Source organism: Anolis sagrei, chromosome 2, assembly GCF_037176765.1.
Source record: "Anolis sagrei isolate rAnoSag1 chromosome 2, rAnoSag1.mat, whole genome shotgun sequence".
Classification (NCBI taxonomy): domain Eukaryota; kingdom Metazoa; phylum Chordata; class Lepidosauria; order Squamata; family Dactyloidae; genus Anolis; species Anolis sagrei.
This window is the reverse complement of record NC_090022.1, coordinates 47,976,798-47,998,901: the sequence shown is the minus strand read 5'-3', so window position 1 is coordinate 47,998,901 and position 22,104 is coordinate 47,976,798. Positions and strand designations below refer to the sequence as shown.

Genomic DNA, 22,104 nt, shown 5'->3' with positions numbered 1-22,104 from the left:
CAGGGTATAGGGTTACAACCAATGTTGGATGCGGTCATACACTCCCTGAAGACGCAGATTCACAGCTTGAGGGTGATCCTGGACTCATCGCTGACCCTGGAGGCCCAGGTGTTGGTGGCCAGAAGTACCTTTGTAAAATTAAAACTTGCTTGCCAGTAGCTTGAGATGCCACATCTGTCCACAGTTCTCTATACATTACTTACATCTCATCTGGATTACTACAACACTCTCTACACAGGGCTGCCTTTGAAGATAGTTCAGAAGCTTCAACTGGTTCAATTGGCAGCCAGATTACTAACTGGAGATCCATGTAGAGATCCACCTCCAAGTTGCAGCAGCTCCACTGATGGCCGGTCTGCTTCTGAGCTAAATACAAAGTTCTGGTTATTACCTATAAAGCTCTAAATAATAAGGGCCCAGACTATTGACTAACCACATCTCTGTATATAAACCAGCCTGGGCACTGCGGTCTGCAGAGGAGGGCCTGCTCTTGGTCCCACCCCATCTTAAGCATGGTTGGTGGGAACGAGAGAGGGGGCCCTCTCTGTGAGTGCCCCTGCCTCTGGAACTCCCTCCCTAAAGAAGTAAAAACGGCCCCATCCCTTCTCTCATTTTAAAAACTGATTAAAACATATTTTTGTTCTTTAGCTTATGGAGAGGAGGATGAGGATGAGATTATTACGTTTTATAACTTGGACTAGAACATGACATCTTCCTCTGGCTTGTTGGCGGTGGATAAATTATATAACAATTGTTACTTTAATTGTTTCTAATTGTTTCTATATTGATTTGTTTTGCTCCTTTGAAGGTTTAATAGATTTATATGTTTAATTATTTAAACTTTGTGTGTAGTTGTTATTAGACTAGAGCCTGAATCAGTTCAAATGAAAAAGATTTGTAGTATTTGGTGGGCCATTTTGTATAATATCCAAAAACAGATCAGGGAGGAGGGAGTCAAAAAGCCTGGCAAAATGGATTGAGAGAGCCATATTTTATTGGTTCCTGGATAGGAAGGGGTGAAATCTGCAATATACCTGAGGCAGGGATCTGCTGTGTCTTTTTCTCCAGTGTCCCTCCATTTTTTTGGAAAGTTTTCCTAGGTTCCTCCTTCAATGAGGGTCCCACTGGGAACTCACTTTCCCAGAATAACTTGTATAGGGTGGGCATAGAAAAGTTCCTCTCAGAGCAGGAAGTTTTTATCTCTCTCTGTCCATGTCCTAATTGGCTGAGAATTAACACAACCAGTGACTACAATTCCCGGAACCCTCTTTTGCGGTTTGTCCTTTTTTAAAAAAATGTTTAAAATTTAAAATAATTCTTAAAAATCAGTTGATTGGTGAATTGTTTTGAAACTTGGAAGGCCTGCAGTGGTATATTGGGGTCTAAAACTGAGGTAGGTTTCATGCAGAGAGGTCTTAAAATGACTGAAGATTTAGCCTTTGAAGTTTCCCATTCCAGCCAATGGGCTGAATCTTTGTTGAATGAAAATGGCAACACCCCTCCCCTTTTGAGTAACTTCCTGGTGAACAGAATGAGGGGCCAGCTAGCAATGGAACCTGAAACGGAATGCCTTTTGACAACTAGCCTAGTTGTTATAATTTATTATAGATGTTTTATCCATGGGGCTCTATTTGTTCATTTTGCATTGTTTTATGGCATTGAATGTTTGCCATACTTTTTTGGAAACTGAGTACCGCCCTGAGTACCGTTGGGGAGATAGGGCAGATTATAAATAAAGATGATGATGATGATGAAGATGATGATTGTAATATCATGTGCTTTCTCACCTAGTGAGTGAGGTAATCAAAATGAATAGTCCTCTATTTTTTTAATTTTGTTCTCATCCAGGGTTGCCACATCTATAATAAAACAATCCTTTTTCTTAACTATAATGTCTACCATATTATGCTCTAATTCGTTTCTAATGTAAATTAAAAGTGCTATGCAGAAGCTCAGTGGCTAGGAGTGCATTCACTCACATTAAAACTCACATCACCAAAACCGTGTACTGGGTCACGTTAACTGTTGTGCTGGTATGTTGGCCTGTGCGTAATGATATATGTTTTGACCTAATTTAAATTTTTGATTGTTTCATATCATTCAGTATAATAAGAGTGCTGTGATTCACATTTTTTGGAATGGTGCAAGTGGAATACAGTATGGTTTTGTCTGCAGATGACTTGTTATAACTTCAGTAGACATTAAACTCCTGTAGCAGGACTAATGCCCAAATAAATAAATAAACAACCATGCCTTTGAACACTTTCTGGTGATTCTATTAACTAGAAGAAATTCAATATAATACCAGTAGGCATTACTGAGTCATCTAGTTTATTTATGGTCTGAAAATTTCAAGATAATTATTGTCTATTTTGCTACATTGGTCCCTGTGGATATTCTTCAAGTGACTAAGCTGATAAATCTAAATGTTGGCAGAAATGCCCTTTGATTTGGAAAAACGGTCTGCACTAAAGCAATGGAGTAATTTATGTTTTGACGCAGATTCTTTATTCTCTGCTATGTTTTCTAATATTGTTCTCAAAGCATACTAACACATTTTATTTAGAAAGTTCAAACAGAGAGTTTACCTTCTTTTGCACTTGAGAAGATACAGCTGTCACTTCTTGAAGGCAGATTTGATTTTCTTCATCTTTGTTTGTATCATAACATATTTCTTTTGTCTTGTTCAAGCAAATGAGGAGATTCCCTTGAGTCATAGATACATCATAGATAGTAATTTCAGAGTCTGTTTACTTGGCATGGTTGTATTGATGGATGGCATTAGAGTCTGTCTATATAAAAGTATTTATCTACCCTCCATTTTAGCAGTGACAGTGTCAGGGCATATAGTCTATAATCAGCTGTTTTTTGACTTGCACACTTTTGGTAAATTAAGCTCATAAGACAATCCAGAACTTGAAAACAGAGAGACAACCCCTTTTTGTGGATAAAGCAGGTTGAATGTGGGATCATTTAACTGGGCTGCATTCTCTGTACTGCAGCCGAAATCTTATTTGCTTATCAGGGTTGAATGACTGTCCTTGCAATTACAGCATTTCCATTACTTTTAGAAGAATTTGTTGGCTCTTTGATGAAATTCAAATTTATACTCTAGTTAGGAACAGGCTTATATGGACTTGAAAGGCATATACAACCACAACAATACATAAGTGGTAGTAGTAGTCAATCATCATGATCAACCTGATAGCTCTTGAAGCAAGGGCTTAGATACCAACTTAGAAAAAAGGTGGTTACAATAAATAAAGAAAATTTAACCAAAATGTTTTATTGATACATTCTTGGACAATATCACAGGATTGATTATGGAAAGAGGGGAGTTCTGCGGCAAAGATTGTTCTCACTAAATTGGCACATAAGCAGCAAGATTAACGAAATTACTTATTACAAACAGTATAAAACATACATGCTTTTTTCCTTAAAATTCGTTTTGTTTTTTTAAATCACACCGGTCAGTCAATAGTGGGGCATCAACAAAGAAAAAAATTCTCAAGACATGTAAAAGCCATTTCTTTCTTCCAAATACCATAATAGTTATTGAAATTATTGCAAAATAGTTATATACCTTAATGAAAAGAACAAAATAGAAACACAAACACAAATATCCAACATAAATTATTAACATGTACTGTAAAATACATTACTGGCATGCATTCCAAATATCAAGACGACCTCTATCAAAATTCAGCAATCCGTTCTGCTTTCTCTGTTGCCATCAGAATGATGAAAGGCAGAAAATGGAGGTGGAGGTGGATACAGGGTGGGAAACAGAGTGAGGGGCTTGCTGTGTCAGCACAGTTTTTGGTCTTCAGTATCTTTTTCTCCCTTTTCTTTTAATTAAAAAAATAACATATATGAATCAAAGTGGTACAATAATGATCATAACAAGTCATGTACATTTTTTTTATTTCCGGGATTTTTCTTTGTTTGTTAATGTGAGAAAGTTAGAAAGACCAGGGCTTGCATGATGCGGTGCATTTGAACTGAATGGGGAAACTTCAGAAACATAGATGGCAATATGCAAAAACCTCTCACAAACTGTACAGAAAGTTCAAAAACTTGCAGTTTGGAAGTACATATAAAGACAAAATAGCCCCTTGAAAGTCACCATCACCAACTGCAGTTCACCCAGGAGAAGTTGGGTCTAAACTCACAGGTCGGAGCTTTTAGATCATACCTCCCGTACAAAGAAAAAAGGTCCATCATCACAGCCTCATGGCAGTGCCAGTGACTTATTAAGCCAAGAATAAGTTAAGGAAATTTTCATAGAGCAGCTGTTCAGAATACTTCAATCCTCCAAAAATACTGCCCGGCCATTCAGCGCTTCCAACAGTGCATACGCTGCAGTTCTTTTGGGAACAGGCCGACACGAGGTTAGGTGACTGAATGGATGAAAATCTCCATCCCCCCATGACTCCGTCTGATGCAGAGGACTAGATAACCAGGTTGTTATAACTGACATACTTCTTTTTTGCAGCAGGGCCTGAAAGAAAGAAAGAAGGGAGGGAAGAAAGAAAGAAAGAAAGAAAGAGGCAAGGAAAAAGCAGTCACCAATACACAAATCTGTTCAAAAGCCTGCTATGGCTTCTCAGTAGTAAATATCAATGTTTTTGAAATTATGCTTCATGATCAAAGGCAAGAGTGCAGGGCTTTGTTTGTTTTATGTTTTCAGTTTCTCTCCCTAGGCTGTCTTGCTTTGCCTTGTACATGCCAACAAAATACCTAGATATGATTTTTTTTTACTACCCCACATTTTCATGCCTCTCAATCAATGTTAGTCATTTCTAGGGCATGAATAATGTAATTTACTGTAAGCTACATTATTTATATATTTTCTCCAGCTCCTAAACCCAATAGTCTGAATTAGAGCAAAGTAGATAAGTTAATAAGAACTCAGTATTTCAAATGCAATATTCCTGCTTCTTGGCAAGGGGTTGGACTGGATGGCCCATGAGGTCTCTTCCAACTCTTTGATTCTATGATTCTATGATTCTCTTCAAGTGATGACAAGCCATTACAATTAGGTTTTGGATTTCTTTTTCTAAAAAAATACTTCTTTTTTGGATACATATCAAATCTATATCACCCCCATCCCTATGCAGACACAGGTACATAGTGCACATAGGCACACGTGATAGCATGCATATACTACAACCAGGTTCCTCAAAAACTTGACTGAAACCCAAATATCAGTGATGTACTTATTCATAACAAATAATTTCTATCTTCTATTATTTTTAATAATCAAAAACAATAAGAAGTTAGGAGGCCAAATACATGAAAAAAATCTATGAAAAACACATTTTTCTTCCGAGTACTATATGAAGATAATTTTTGAATATTAGTATTTTGGATCTCTCCAACAATGCTGAATCTGATAGAAAAGAAAGAAACAAGCAAAAAGTATATGGAAAAGAAACCAGAGAAAGGTAGGAACAATGTCCCCCTAGCAACACCTATGCCATGTATGTTCACATTAAGTGGGCAGTCTTTTGGTCACCATGGATTGCATGTGAAAGTGGATTGCAGTGTGATCTAGATCTGACAGAGGATGAGACCTAGGCTTCCGCAATCTTTCTGGCTGCTGGTCTGTTTCCAGGTACAATTCAAAAAGTGAATGCAATGACCTATAAAGCCCTGTATGGCTTGGCTCCAAGCTACTTGAAAGATTGGGTCTTCCTTTACGAACTCGTCAAAACCCTTCACTCTGCATGTACAATTTTTAAAAAACCAAAACAGCTGATCAGCTGATCGGACTGTCAAACAGACACAAAGATGGTTCAAGGAAAGCACAAATGGAAAACAATTGGAACTCTCTGAAATTTTTTATTTTACATTTTATAATCTTAAACAAAGGTTGAATTAAGAATTTGGGGAAGAGACATATCTGACTGAAGTTTTTTTAAAAAAGTTACGTGTGGGACCTCATAGGCACACATGCAAATCTGCTTGTGTTTATATTAAGATATTTGCATGTGCCCATATACAGTCCAGCACATAACAGAGGGATTTTTTTAAAAAAAACTTCTGCTGGATGTCCCCCATCTTCCCTCCATCTCAATCTGCTTCAAAAAAAAAAAAGATGTGAGGATGGTGGGGAACCATATCCCGGGACTGAAAGGTCTGTGTGTAAGCCTGCTGTCAGGTCCCAGGATTTTTTTAATGATTATAAAATGCAGATTTTTGATGCTGCCAGGAAGTGCTTTGGGACAAACTATTTCAACATCGATCAGCTCTTACAATCCCAGAGTCTCCATGATGTTTAGGCAGATTTTTTTTCTTTTAATGTAAGTGGTTCTGTTCTGTTCTGTTCTGATGGATTTCATCAATTTTTAAGTGCTGCTTCCAGCATGCATTCCTACATACAGTGTCCAACTTATATAGATTTGCCTTTGTATTTATGTTAATAACTATTGCAATATTATATGATGTACTTACAATCTATTAATGTCTTCCATATTCCTCCATTTAGTTTAATTTTATAATGACCACACATAAAATACCTTCTACATATATAATAAGTTACTGTTTTAAGGTTGTATGACTTTCTTGGTCAAAAGGATTCATTTGCTGTCTTCTAATTATGGCTACTGGCTTCTATCCAAGTTTTTACTCTTCCTTCCTACCACAATAAAAATGCAGATCAATGAAAAAAGATCAAGGTTTGTAGTCTAGCAGACAGTACAATGCCAGTCAGTGACAAAACCATCAAATTTTTATCCTTTGGAAGTGCCTTGTGTCATAACTTTTAGGCAAAGAACAGCATATATTTTGCTGACTAGGAATAGCAATTTGGGCTTACATTCCAATTATTGTGTCAAATTTTAAATCTAAAGCACCTATAAACGAAAGCCAATGTGATGTTGTCTATCGCAAATATGTGCATCATACAACACGATGCTATGTAAACTTTCTCATATCTAAATCTGGAGATTTTCCTCTACTAAATATATTAGAAATGACAGTTTCAGTTCTTATACTCATTTGTCTGGAAATGCATTCCATTGAACTCAGTGGTTGTGACTCCTGAGTCACTATTCATGGTTCACTATTAAGATCCCCTGAATGTGGAGCCATGAAAGTGGGAGCTATAAGGGAAGTGCCATTCATTCTCTGAAGAGGGAAGTTTCCTAAATTATTCTGACATTTGTGCTGTGTCAGAAGCCATGGTTTCAGCTACTTTCACCTGTACCCCATGCATTTTGCTCCCAATTAAGCAGCACAGACTTTGACTAGTCACTTCTGAATTGGGATGGGGTTTGGACTTACATCCCAACCACAATGGATTTTTTTGTAATTTTTGCCCATCCTATAATTTATCATGATGGGGATTATGGAACAATTGGCTGAAATGGCACTATTTATTCATCACATGGATATAAAGTATCCTTAAACTATTGTTATTTGTTTAATTTGTGGGTCACCTTAAAGGTATCTTAATTAATTCTAGACAAAAGGTAGTATATGCATTCAGATGGTGGTGTTGTTGGAGAAGATGGTGAAGATAGGCTGGTCAGGAAACTGTTCAGGGGCAAGTTAGGATGAATAGTTTGACCTTGAAGCTATGAGAGTATTGCAGTGACATGGTGCAGGGAATAGTTCCTAGAGACTGATGTAAATAGATAATGAAGTGTGGCCATAGTTATTTCATTTCAGTGTGTCTGTGTCTTTCTTCTGAATGGGATCAGCCAATGTAGACATCCACATATTACACTTGATATTCCACATGTTTCAAACTTCAGCTCCCAGAATTCCTGATTGTTGGCAAATTTGGCTGGGACTTCTGGGAGTTGAAGTCCAAAAACAGCTAGAAAGCCAAAGTTTGGGGACCACTGCTCTAGAGCTATAAAGCAATAAAACTAAGTCATATCAAAGATGGTCCATTGTTCTCAACTGGGGCAGAAACCTTTTTGCCTTGAATGCAAAGACCTAAAATAGTTTGGGGAAAAGCTTTCAAACATCTCTGCCTGATGGGAGGCATTGATGTTCCAATTTTTTTTTTGCTCATGATGAGTAGTTTAAACTGCTCACCTGAAACTATTTGGAGATCTCACTTTGAACAGGATGCACATACAGTAGGTCTGCTTGGGATAGTGATGTTGCAGAGGGAGTAAGCTTTTCACACGGTTCTTTTGCATGCGGTCCCTATGAATATCTGAACAGGACTAGTGTGTGCAGGACACACATGACCTTATTAAAATAATGAAACACTAAATGATAAGGGAAGAAACATCTCTGAAATCATGTTAATTATATGAATGCATTTTACTTATGAAAGCCATGTAAATAAATTACTATGAGTGTTATCCTGTCTTCCAAAACCCAATCCTTGTGGGATTTCAGCAGGCTTCTCATAGTATTCTTTGTTAAAAAGCAGAGGCTAATCCATGTAAATGTGTGGAAATTGGTCTCTGAACACACTTTTTTAGCTGGAGGAAGAGCTGTCCACATAAAAAAGGAATTACCCTCATAAATAGGTGCCTCCCCTTTCAATAGTCAGGGCTATTTTTCAAATGGAGCTGGAATTCTGTCATAGCTGTTTAGAAGCAGGAAGAAAGTACTAGATCAGTGGTTCTCAACCTGTGGGTCCCCAGGTGTTTTGGCCTACAACTCCCAGAAATCCCAGCCAGTTTACCAGCTGTTGGGATTTCTGGGAGTTGAAGGCCAAAACATCTGGGGATCCACTGGTTGAGAACCACTGGACTAGATTTTGTTAAATCAAAACAGCTTAATGGGAAGGATTTTCACTTCATTCAAAGGGTTATGAATATGTAAATCTAACAGAAGATGCAAGCCAGAAATGGAAAAATATTTTTGTAAGCACATTAGCTTTCCTTGTTCGTTTAGAGGAAAAGAAGGAAAACTTGCATGTTTGTTAAAGCACACAAATCAAAGTCCATCATAAAATACACACTACAGTTAAGACTGGAACATACTGCAACTAAAAAATACAAGAGCATCCAATACAAAGAGTTATTTTAAGTATGCCCAAGAATTTATACTTCTCACTATCATTGTTATTATTGTTGACCTTATTTCTTTGAAGAACCGATCTACATGCCATATCACCAATGTCTTATGTAACTTCTTCAATTTTCCAAATCAGTTAATGAACTTCATTGAACTAACCAAAGACTATTTGGTTGTGTAGAAGAAACCAAAAATGTTTCTGGATACTTGAATATATATATATATATATATATATATATATATATATACATACACACACACACACACACACACACATGTATGTATATTAAAGGGAAATGACAGTGTTTTATTTTACACATCCAGATTTCTTATTGCATAATTTGCAAAACGAAGTAGCAAGCTAGATTACTGTTATCCAAGGCAAGGTGAAAAACAACTTCTGATCATTTATGAAATATAAACAATTTAACTGTAGTCATAATTTTATTTGTGCCAATTTGAGCATTTGGATATGACTGCATCAATGCTATATATATATAAAAAAGTGGAACTGCTGCTTAAAACCCCCAATGATATAAGCAGCTATTATCTGAAAACCAAGGATGTGCGAGCTAGCACAAGTTTAATTCATTCACTGTGTTTATGTAGGACCAGCTGCACGTTGGTTGTTACGTCTATTCTTTACATAGGTGTGACAAGGTTAAGGGGGTGGGGGTGGTATCAGCAATAACTTTCCAAGCATCTGTTGTTGTAAAATCCCACAAATCTAATCAGATAAGAACATCTGGTAAGCAAGACTTTGAAAGTAATAATATTGCTTGCATTAAATGCCATCAGATGTACACACAAAATGGCCAGGATAGAACAAACACTCATTTTAAGTTTGGGAACTTTCCAGTAACTGATATAACCCGAACGGCTCTGTATAAGAGTACCAAACACAGCATGTGTATTCTGTTGTGAAGATTCTGAAATATGGCCACTCCAAATAGTGCGTAGAAAAGTAAATGAAATGAATTTTGGTGAAAAAAAGTCTTTTCTGAGGCTTGAGCATCTTTTTTCCTGAATTTCAAAAATCTGAAATGGGGAACTGAGATAGTGATACCATTGCTTTCTTACGGCTCAGTGTATATCCACTTTGTTTCATCTAAAATTATTAAATAGAGTATGTTTATAATAGCCTTTAGGCTATATGTATAAACTAGTAAAGCAATCATAAAATGAGCACCCTGAGATGTGTCTCTAGTTTTTTTTCCCATTTATTTTGTGGAAAATAATTTTTTTAGCAAGTAAGAGGTCCAGATGAAGCCTTTGAGACACATTTTCCATCTTCTTTTTGTGAACAGAAATCAGGGTTATGATCATAGAATTGTAATGGTTATGTACCTTCCATACTCTTGTTTAGGGTCTCAGTTATTTAGCTAAATTCGGGAGAAATTGATTTTGTGAATTTGTGCTCTTCAAAGATTGAATTCATATGCATGACCAGCACTAACCAGCAGGACTCCAGTTCCAGCCAGGTCCAGGCTCATTCACAATCAAAGCATCAGTACTAGAGTATGTTCTGTATTAGTGTAAGGTCATATTGTACATAATGGCTGAATCAATTTATAGAAATGTTTGCCTAATCTATCCAGTGAATGGTCCTCTAGGACATACTTTCCAAAGATGGATTGTAACCTGGTGGTAAACAGTGCATACAGTCTTCCATTCTTCTCATGAGGAATTTAATTCCATAATAAGTGATGCTTATGCAGAGTTGTTGCCTGAAAATGGCATCCATTGTAATCTATTGAACCTAATTACCTACTGCTAGGGTATTTATTTATTTTATCATGTCAGGAGCAAACAAAATAGTTGTATTGCATTTTTAAAAAGACGCACACACACACAAAGTTTGCAAACTTGTCATTCTATTAAATGTCTTTTGACCAGTAGCTGGCCACTTGGAGTGCTTCTGGTGTTGTGATAAGAAAGTCCCCCATTGTGCATGTAGCAGGGCTCAGGTTGCATTGTAGCGGGTGGTCTGTGGTTTGCTCTTCTCCACACTCGCATGTCGTGGACTCCACTTTGTAGCCCCATTTCTTAAGGTTGGCTCTGCATCTCGTGGTGCTGGAGCACAGCCTGTTCAGCACCTTCCAAGTCGCCCAGTTTTCTGTGTGTTCAGGAGGGAGTCTCTCATTTGGTATCCACCATTGATTGAGGTTCTGGGCTTTAGGCAGCCACTTTTGGACTCTCGTTTGCTGAGGTAGTCCAGCGAGTGTCTCTGTAGATCTTAGAAAACTATTCCTTGACTTAAGTTGTTGGCATGCTGGCTGATATCCAAACAGGGGATGTGCCAGAGATGTCACTGCCTTGATCCTTTCACTATTGATTGCTACTCCCCGGCGGATGTCCGGTGGTGCAATACTGGCTAAACAGTGTCATTTCTCCAGTGGTGCACAAACACCCTGTAATAATGCAGCACATCTCATTAAGAGCCACATCCACTATTTTAGTGTGGTTAGATGTGTTCCGCACTGGGCAAGCATACTCAGCAGCAGAGTAGCAAAGCGCAAGGGCAGATATCTTCACTGTATTTGGTTGTGATCCCCAGGTTGTGCCAGTCAGCTTTCACATGATATTATTTCTAGCGCCCACTTTTTGCTTGATATTCAGGCAGTGCTTCTTGTAGGTCAGAGAACGGTCCAGGGTAACTCCCAGGTATTTGGGTGTGCTGAAATGTTCCAGTGGGATTCCTTCCAGGTAATCCTCAGATACTGCTAAGGTATACACATTGTATACAATAGGTAGAGTATCACTCATCCAAAAATTCTCAGATCTTTTTTTTTTCAGATCTTGGAATATCTATACAGTCAGATCTCCATATTTGCTGTTTTGACTTTTACATATTTGAATATTCATGGATGTTAAAATGTTCTCTATAAGAACCTTCAGTGTGATTCTATAACCAACTTCCTCCAGTCATGCTATAGGAAACTTTAGATTCTCCAATATTGGGAAGTAGACCATCGAGTCTCTAGAAATTCTTAGAGTTATCTTGATTAAAAATATAGCAATCTCTTTACTTTTTTTGTTTTTTTATACTTTCTGGAATTCTGAGCCCATTATCCTAGCTGACTGTACTAGCACATACTTACATAATTTATTTATTTATTTACTTCATTTGTATATCGCTCTTCTCAGACCTTAGGCTACTCAGAGCGGTTAACAGCAATAGTTTCAGTATTCACAGTACAAAATCATTGGGTATTTAAAAGCAATAACCTAACAAATTAGGTAAACAGTAAACATCAATACAAGAATACATCAATATAACAAATCCGTCAGGTCTCATCAATAGAATCAGAATCCAGTCTCGTTATCCATTATTCCATGTTCCACTAATCAATCAATTACACTGCTTAGTCAAATGCCTGTTCAAGCAGCCAGCTCTTCACTTTTCTCCGGAATGCCAGTAAGGAGGGGGCCAATCTGATATCTGCAGGATGGGCATTCCACAGCCGAGGGGCCACCACTAAGAAGGCCCTGTCTCTCGTCCCCGTCAGGCGTGTTTGTGAAGCCGGCAGGACCGAGAGCAGGGCCTCCCAGATGATCTTAATGTCCTAACTGGTTCATAGGAGGAGATGCATTCGGACAGGTATATCAGGCCAGAACCATTCAGGGCTTTAAAGGCCAAGGCCAGCACTTTGAATTGTGCCCGGTAGCAAATTGGCAGCCAGTGGAGTTGGCGCAACGAGGAGTTGTATGCTCCCTGAGTGCCGCTCCCGTTAGCATCCTGGCTGCCAATCGTTGGACCATTTGAAGCTTCCGAGCAGTCTTCAGAGACAACCCCACGTAGAGAGCGTTGCAGTAGTCTATAGGGATGTGACTAGAGCGTGGACTACCGTGGCCAAGTCAGACTTCCCAAGGTACGGTGCAGCTGGCGCACAAGTTTTAACTGTGCAAATGCTCCCCTGGTCACCGCTGAAACCTGGGGTTCCAGGCTCATCGATGAATCTACGATCACACCCAAGCTGCAAACCTGCGTCTTCAGGGGATGTGTAACCCCGTCCAACACAGGCTGTAACCCTATGCCCTGTTCGGCCTTGCGACTGACCAGGAATACCTCTGTCTTGTCTGGATTCAATTTCAATCTGTTCGCCCTCATCCAGACCATTACAGCTGCCAAGCACCGGTTCAGGACCTGAATCGCCTCCTTAGTAGCTGGTGGAAAGGAGTGACAGAGTTGGACATGATCCATGTACAGATGTTAAATAACATGGGAGACAATATTGAGCCCTGAGGAACTCCACAAGACAATGGTTGTGGGGTTGAACAGGTGTCTCCCAATAACACCTTCTGAGATCAACCCTCTAGGAAGGACCGGAGCCACTGCAGAACAGTGCCTCCAAGGCCCATTCCCACAAGGCATCCCAGAAGGATACCGTGGTCGACGGTATCGAAAGCCGCTGAGAGGTCCAGTAGCACCAACAGGGACACACTCCCCCTGTCTAGCTCCCGGCGCAGATCATCAACTAAGGCGACCAAGACTGTTTCAGTTCCATGTCTCGGCCTAAAGCCAGACTGTGCCGAATCCAGAAAATCTGTGTCTTCAAAGAATACCTGGAGTTGTGAAGCAACCACACGTTCCAGGACTTTGCCCAAAAAGGGAAGATTGGAAACTGGCCAATAGTTGTTGAATTGAGTGGGGTCCAGTGATGGTTTTTTCAACAGCGGTTTTATTATAGCTTGTTTTAAGCTTGCTGGAATGTTGCCTTCCCGAAGGGAGGCATTAACCACCACCTTCACCCACTCGACCAGTCCCCCTCTGGCTTCCTTTAAAAGCCAGGATGGGCAGGGGTCTAGGATGTATGTAGTAGGCCTCATTCCTCCAAGTATCTTGTCCACATCCTCGGGTTTCACCAATTGAAACAAATCCATCAAAATCGGACAAGCAGATGTTTTGGAGATGTGACCCAATTCTAAACATGAAAGTCATTTTTATTACATTTATTAGGTTGCTTAAAAAAAAAAAGCAGTTCCTTCTGCAGTTTTTACTGAATGTTCTCCAATCTTTACTTGTCTTATAAACTTTGTTTTGCTTTTTTTCAAGATTCTTTGGAGAATAAGCTTTTAGTGTGCATATGCGATTTAAATGTTAATAAGGAGGTGGGTAGAAAATGTCAAAACTGCTTATCTTTAAGGAAGTGATGTTCAGTTTATGTTATTTCACCTTCCCCAAGTGAATAACCACTTTGGGTGCAAACCAGAAATATAGGTAATCACCATCTGCTGACATATGCTTCCATTGACCCCAGTAACATTGGAATAACCCCTTTTCAAATCTTAATCTTTTTTTCTGGCCCATCAAAATTTTTTCAGTTTATCAAAGACAGCACTTTGTTCTCAGTGAACATTTTGGTCAGGAATAAAAGTGGGCAGTTTGTCAATATCACTGTGTGAAAAAAGCTAGGTTATTTCAGAATATTGGTATGATCTAATTGAATTTGGAAATAAAGTAAGTGTAATATTTTCCCTCAACTTATTTATTTCCATTGTGAAAGCTGTAACTTGTTTATTCATTTCTATTCCCTGATTAGAATAATAATATTATCAACTTGCCCCACTATGCCTTACATGAAAGCAGAAACATGACCAAAACAATATTGGAAAATAAGCAACTGTTATTTCTGTGCACTAAACACCTCCCATGCTTTATGGGAAACCTAATTTGTGCTACAAGATGTATTACTTCCCATAGTTGTTGACATGGCTTTAAAAAGATTCATTTACAGCTTGTCTTCAACTGTGTTAAATGGAGAAACAGGAGATGCTGTTATGGAACAAGAAAATGGTTTGTTGGATTTGTAGTTAACTTTAGAGTAATTCGATTTCTGGTGCATTTGTTTATTTGCCTGTTCTGCTGTTCTCATATAGAACAAAGCTAGGTAATTCACAACATCAAGGCTGGTTAATGTTGTAGTATGTATTCATTTTACTGAGGCAGTTGTAGGACTTCTCTAATCAGATTGTTTTAAAGTGTATATTAAATTCAGACATTTTCACGCTCTTCTAAGGAACTTCAAGCATGCCAAGAGTGTGCAGACGCAAGATGATAAATGTTTTGTTTTTCTGTTGAAAAGACCACCAGAATGGAAGTATGTTTAATCATGGTATTTTATAAAGGGGGTTAATGAGGCAGCAAAGAGTAACAGTATGGAAAACCATGGCACAAAACAAATGCCTGGGAGGGCCACACTCTTCCAAAGGATGCAAATAAAGAACAAGGATGGTTTTTAAAATTTTCTTTTTTTGGGGGAGATTGCTGTTTAGTCCAAAAAATAAATAAATAAAAGGTCAGCCCTAGGAGCTTGCTGAAATTTATAGCAGTAACTACTACCCTGCATAAAATTAAAGATGTTTTCCTTTCTTAGCATAGGAAAAAATAGAGGATGGCATTCTGTTGGGAACTTATGACATTATAAATCAATTAAGGATTGCCAGATTTAGAACTCTGACATTCTGCAACAGTCATTTTCTCAGGAGGGAGCATTGTCATATTTGCACCATTGGCCACTGCTCAAGGTGAGCAATTCACATAGCAGTTGGACAACAATAAGACACTTTGTAGGATTCTGTGCAATGACAGTACAAAGGGGCAAACAGAAATGGGGTTGTGGAAAGAGGTATGCATAAAAGAGTAAAGATAAATAATCAAAGTCTGCATACTTCCCAATTGCCAACATTCATAGAGGAAGAAATTATAAGGGCACTCATATGTAGTGTACATGAGATGGTAATAATACTGAAAGCATCATTGTATCCCTATTTCCCTGTGAGGCTCCTACCAAATGATAGGAATATGAAATCATTAATCTGTCATGATTTTGCCATAATTGTTTTCTAATGTGTCACAGACATGGGGAAATTTTGCCCCAAAAATTTAGCGCTAGAATCATTGCTGGGCTTTTTCTATTCACCTACCTAGCCATCTCTTGCACACAGAAATTGCCTAGTAGAAATCTAACCATTGCTCTGTTCAGTTCAGTTCTGCAGTCTGCTAGTAGTGTGCAAAGCCTTGGAGCTCCTTTTCATAACTCGTAGATTTGGAGGATTCATAAATACGAATCTCCAAATTACTAATTGAAAAGGAACCCTCTGAAGCCTTTATGAATCAAAACACAAGCTTTGTAAAAGTTTTGGAGCCATTCATAAAGATTTGTAGTTTTGTAGCTTTTTTCCAATGTAACATACTCTGTCACCAGTAATGGTCTTGGGTGGTAGGTGATATGGGCTAATGTGATTGACAAGGGCAGCTGCATTCTGTTTTTTCCTTGTCAGCCAATCAGTAGAAAAAATCCAAATCACACAGCTTTTTTTCAAAGCTGGTCTACTCTCCTCAGCATCCCTCTGTGTCTTTTGTGACATTTGCAGGAGAGGGATAAAGATGTCTTCTTTTTAAAGATCCATCCTGTTTCTCCGTGTTTCTTAAAATTAAGTTTATAGTAGCTTTTTGATAATTATGTTTCTGTCTTGTATCCAGTCTATAACCTTTAACATGGGCAGCCCTGTTCTTCTGGCATGAACAGAATTCTGGTAAATGTAGTTTGAGAAGGTGAGGATCTCTGTAGCAGAGTATTCAAAAGGACCTGCCCTAGACTACATTTCCAAGAATTCTGCTAGCAAGTGATTTAGGTTAATCACTTGTGCTGAAATTGAAAAAAAAATCCTAAAACTCAGTGGATAAACTAGTTGTTCTGAAACTTGGCAGGCTTGCTGCCCTGCTCATGTCTCACAGAGCCACAATTTGAGGGAATATCTCTTGTAGTTTTTTAAATTATTTTTAATTAAAACATTTTTTTTAAATTCTTAAACATCAGTAGATGAACAAATATTGCTGGATTGATGCTCTGCTTATTTTGTCTTATTGTGCAGAAATTCAAGGAAGTTGCTCTTGGTTTGTTTTTTTAAAAAAACAACAACATTTATTTGTAAAAACTTTTAAAATTTTCTAGAAATTAGTGAATAACTAAAACAATCTGAAACTTGGCAGGTGTAAAGTCATAAATGCTGCCTACAAGTGTGCCAAGTTTCATCTTGATGACTATACAATGATGGTGAAATTAGCCTCATTTTTTCCCATTGCTGCTAATGGAACAAATCTTAGTGATACAATTACAAAGCTTTAGAGATTTAGATTACAAATTGAATGGGACCACTCTGAATTTTTACGAATCAAAGCAGGGAACACACAAAACTCTGAAACAAATTACTAATCAGATTTCAGCCATTTTGCACAGCTCTACTGTATACCTTAACTCACCATGACTTCCCAAATCTGCATGCAAGGATTAGATGTTGACATACTTAAGAACTGATTTGCAGTCTCTCTCTCTGAAGGCTACCAGAAAATAAGGGAAAGGGATTGAGTGTTGTGTTGATTTAAAATATGTTCAGCTTTGGCCTGGGTGGATGGAAATAATCCATGTAGAGGGTTTTTTTATAGGGCGGGGAGACCCCCTAGCAAGAAAAGCTACAATCCAATGAAATACTGTAGGTTTGGTTCTAACATTTTATAGCGTGATCCCAAAATTTGTATGCATGCTCTACAACAGTAATAAAAGTTTCTTGTATCCTAGAAGAAAATAATTGATGATTCTGTCAGTTTTTCCTATTATTCATTTCCCACTGAATTTTGAAAGAAATGTACGTCAGTTTGCAAATAATAATCAAACCAAATTAAGTCTTCATAATATGCCCTAACTAAATTCAGTACCTGTCTACAAATGTGGAGGCAGTGTGAAATATGTGGAGGCTGTGTGAAGAAATGACATGGTGTCATGAACATGGTTGAATATCCAACAATGTAAAACCTGGATTAAAACACTAATCACTCAAAGGTCCATATATGGTTGATATATATGTTCTGCTTGCCTTCATCTTTATATTTCTTCCATCTCAATTCTGTTCTGTAAATTTATGAAGAAATTTGCAGACTGAGGAAAGTCTGCATCAGAATACAATCATCTACCTTTATACAACATCGAAATGAACTCTTTTTATAATATTAATATAATAAAATTATATTTATAACCCACCCTATCTCCCCAGGGGGACTCAAGGTGGTTTAAAGTAGATTAACAATCCCTGAAGGACTGTAAGGGGGCAGAAATATGACTCCCACCTGCCAAGGTATAGCTCCACATATGTGATATTATCAAGAATATAGATTCTTGAAGGATGGGGGCTTAATTGTCACCAAAAATAAGATCAAATTAAGCTGCTATAGACACAGTCTCAAAAGCTGAAAAAGAACTTCATCAATCAGGAAAAGGGGGCTTTAAGGTTGCCTAGCAACTATTACCATTTCTCTACATGTAGAGAGTTCAACCTCCAGAATTGTTGGTATTTTTTCTTGGAATGTATAGTCATGGCAGCCATTCAGTTATAAATTAAGCCACCTGCCATTTTCTAGGAAAAAAACAAGGCTTCTGAATTTTTTAGAGAGGGCAATACATTTTTCAATAATAAGCAAGCTAAAAAAGAAATTTTGAATTTGAGAACTGAGCTGCCAAGTGAAATTCTACAAGCCTCACAATTCAGCTGAACTCAAAGTTTTTGTCTTGGAGCCTTCACATTCTGAGGATTTAACTCTCCTATATAGAAGGAGTAGGAATGAATTAAGCCCACAATGGGCCCAGAGGCTTTGTAAAAAGCTATAAAAAGTCTTTCCCCTTGACCCTAGCACAGGCATCACACGTACCACTAAGGGAATTATTTCATGAGAAAAAACAATGTTGTTGTTTTATACCTATATTAAGTGAAAATCTTATTCTCATGAATGAAAACTCCCACTTATCATTCCCCCAACCCCACCCCACCCCCAGGAAGGTGGGGGGAGAATAATGCAAGCAAATAAATATACTGTGTATAATTTAGTAGAAAAACGGACCCAATCTAGATCAATTTTCCAGGAGTGAATGAAAGTATTGTTTGTATGTGTGTCAACATATCACACACACATGCACACACACATATCCAAAAGGTCATAGTTGAGTCCTTCCTTGGAGACCCTAAAAGAAGTATTAGTTCCTTCTACTCTCTCCATTGCAGCACCACTTCTAAACTTTCCGAATGTTTGGACAAGAAAATAGCAGTAGTGGCAGCTCTTTGGTGCTTCTCCTCGAGGAAGTGCTGAGAGAGTTTTTTTATTATTATTTTTGGTCCTCTCAGGCTAGACTAAGTCCTCATTTTCATTATTCTACTAAAATGGGATGGTACATTTTTCAATAAGTTACTATTATACCATTCCCTTCTTTGAGTAAATTTGCAAAAAATTGAGTGGCTGGGTGGGAAAATGGTGCAGCCAAGGGTGAGTGTTCCCCTGAGGCAGTACTGGAGTTTTCTCTTTCCATGGAATGGCCCTCAATTGATCAAAAAGTCATGTTAAAATCAAAATTACCCCCCCCCCCACCCCAAACTGTCCCTGTCAATATGTAAATAAAATTGGCTTATACATGAGTGTGTCCTCCAAGTGCATAGATAAACTAACCCAGCTCCCCCTCTCTCCCTCTTCCTCTTTGGCCCCATATCCATGATTTGAGTTTTATTTGACATGCTAGATGCTGAATCAGACCCAACTGGAGGAAAAGCCTGACTTCTGGAGGAGGATTCAGACTTACCCCCAATTTAGGATACCCCAGAGAAAGGCCACGTTAAGATGTCGTTTCCTCGGGTTACCCTTGATCAGTCCCATGTGTCATGATGCTGCTACAGGGCTGATCCACATCTTTACCAACTGAAATGGTCAGTGTAGATGTGACCATATCTCTTATTTCTCTCTCACACAGTCCACAGAACCAAACATGACTTGCCTTAATGAAAGGCAACAGCCATACAAACAAACAAACAAACAAACAGTAACACATAAATATGGAGAGGTAGCTCTGACTTAATCCTCATTTAATTCCTGCACTCAGGCTGTGGAATTAATGCAGTTCGAAACCACTTTAACTGCCATGGCTGAATGTTATAGAATCCTTGGATTTGTAGTATAGGGAGGCACCAGTACTCCTGTAAAACTACAACTTTTGTGGTTTTATAGAATTAAGTCATGGCTGTCAAAGTAGTGTAAAACTGCAATAATTCTTTATTGGCTTATTCTCAGGTAAGGTTATATAGGTTCTTGAAGCTTTAGAGCAATATATCACTGAAAGTCACATTGCGATCAGTAGAACACAACGTGCATAATGTAAATCAATGTTCATAAAATGCAACCTAAATCTGTCTTCTCTTCCCTCCCTCTCTTCCATCTTCCCTCCTTTGTTAATACTGTACAGAGTTATAACTGTCTTTTCCTAAAAACAGCAGCAACACCTTCTACCAGTAGATTGAATAACAACAGAAGTGCTATAAGCTATTCTCTTTTATTCCCAACAATATGTACATACCAACAATGAATATTTGGAAGGATTAATATAATAACCCATACTCTGCCTCAGTGGCACCATCCCACCGCATCACCCATGATATGAATATAATGGCAGAGGTTATTTTCATTGATGGGGCAATCTTTTTGACGGGAGAATTTCCTCCCTACAAAGAAGGAAGGGAGGCAAAAGGGAAGGAAGGAAAGATCGGGGTTAGACAAAGAATCAATTCCTATCCTACTTGTTTGGGACTGGACATCTTACTATCCAGACACAGGTACACTAAAATCATAAAACTCTTAGTTGTTCATATGGACAATTAATTGTTGCTCTATAAAGTAGACAAAAACATTCCTTTCACAGGTGAATAATTACTATGGGTCCTTACACACCTCACAACAATCAGAACACAGTGACTGCACTTTAAATCTTATGGCTATATCTATGGAATCTTGAGATTTGCAATTAAGGGAGAGGTATCTAAAATTGCCAGTTATAGAGTTCATATGTCTCAGCAAACTATAGGGTTCTGTGGGTCCTAGTAAAAACCATAAATTTGGTCCAAAATTTACAATAGACTAGTACATGCTGTCAAGTTATACATTAGTCTATATGTTGCATGCTTAACTGATCCTTGCCTTCTCAGCCTAAGCTTCTCCACACAAATTCCAAATTTATATTTTTCTACTTGTTTTTTAGCACAGTCGAATTGTCTCTGATTGATCATTCTAAGCCAGGGATCCCCACACTAAGGCCCGAGGCCCTCCAAGGTCATTTACCCGACCCTTGCTCAGGGTCAACCTAAGTCTGAAATGACGTGAAAGCACACAACAACAACAACAACAACAACAACAACAACAATCCTATCTCATCAGCTAAAAGCAGGCCCACACTTCCCACTGAAACACTGATAAGTTTATATTTGTTAAAATTGTTCTTCATTTTAATTATGGTATTGTTTTAAGTGGTTTTTGCACTACAAATAAGATATGAGCAGTGTGTATAGGAATGCATTCATGTTTTTTTCAAATTATAATCTGGCCCTCCAACAGTTTGAGGGACTGTGACCTGGCCCTCTGTTTAAAAAGTTTGAGGACTCCTCTTCTAAGCCATCATTCAGAAAACAGTAAATAATTTAACCAGTTTTGCTTTATAAAACAGAAACAAAAAGACTGATTTTTTTTGGGGGGGGGGGGGCTTCCAGACAGGCCCTATATCCCAGGATCTGAGCCCAGGTTTTCTGTTTATCCCAGATTATCTGGCAGTGTGGACTCATATAATCCAGTTTAAAGCAGAAAACCTGCAATCAGATCCTAGGATATAGGACCTGCCTAGAAGGGCTCAGGATTTTATCTGGGGGAGTAGAAATCAAATCCAATCAAGAGTGTAGATTATTATTATTATTATTATTATTATTACTCCACTTTATCTCCGCAAAGGGCATTCCAAGCAGCTTGACATAAAAGCATTAGTATACGATTTAAAATATACAAATATAAAAACAGTAAAACAGAATTAAACACAAACTGCACTAAAAAAAACACAGTTAAATCCATCAGAAACATCTATCTTATATATATCTACCCAGAAGACCCATTAAACTGCATGTATTTTACTTCCATCTTGAGCCCCTTCAACACTGATAGCAGGAGTGTGGCATCTTACAGGGAAATCCTACTGGTCAGCCACAAATAACATGGTTTCATTACACTAAGGGTCTCTCCCACCTCCCGTGTCACTGCAG

General features: G+C 38.2%; 1 protein-coding gene across 3 annotated transcripts in view; it reads right to left on the bottom strand.

Annotated features, from left to right (window-relative positions):
* Positions 1-3,270: 3,270 nt before the first annotated feature.
* Positions 3,271-22,104, bottom strand: part of GRM7 (glutamate metabotropic receptor 7) — a 588,333-nt gene continuing 569,499 nt past the window's right edge. For all 3 annotated transcript variants that reach the window (XM_060766298.2, XM_060766300.2, XM_060766299.2), the window contains one exon: positions 3,271-4,501. Coding sequence is in view for 1 of the 3 variants with exons in the window: in XM_060766299.2 (XP_060622282.2) it covers positions 4,452-4,501 (50 nt within the window). In the remaining 2 variants the exon portion in view is untranslated. The remainder of the gene's footprint in view (positions 4,502-22,104) is intronic.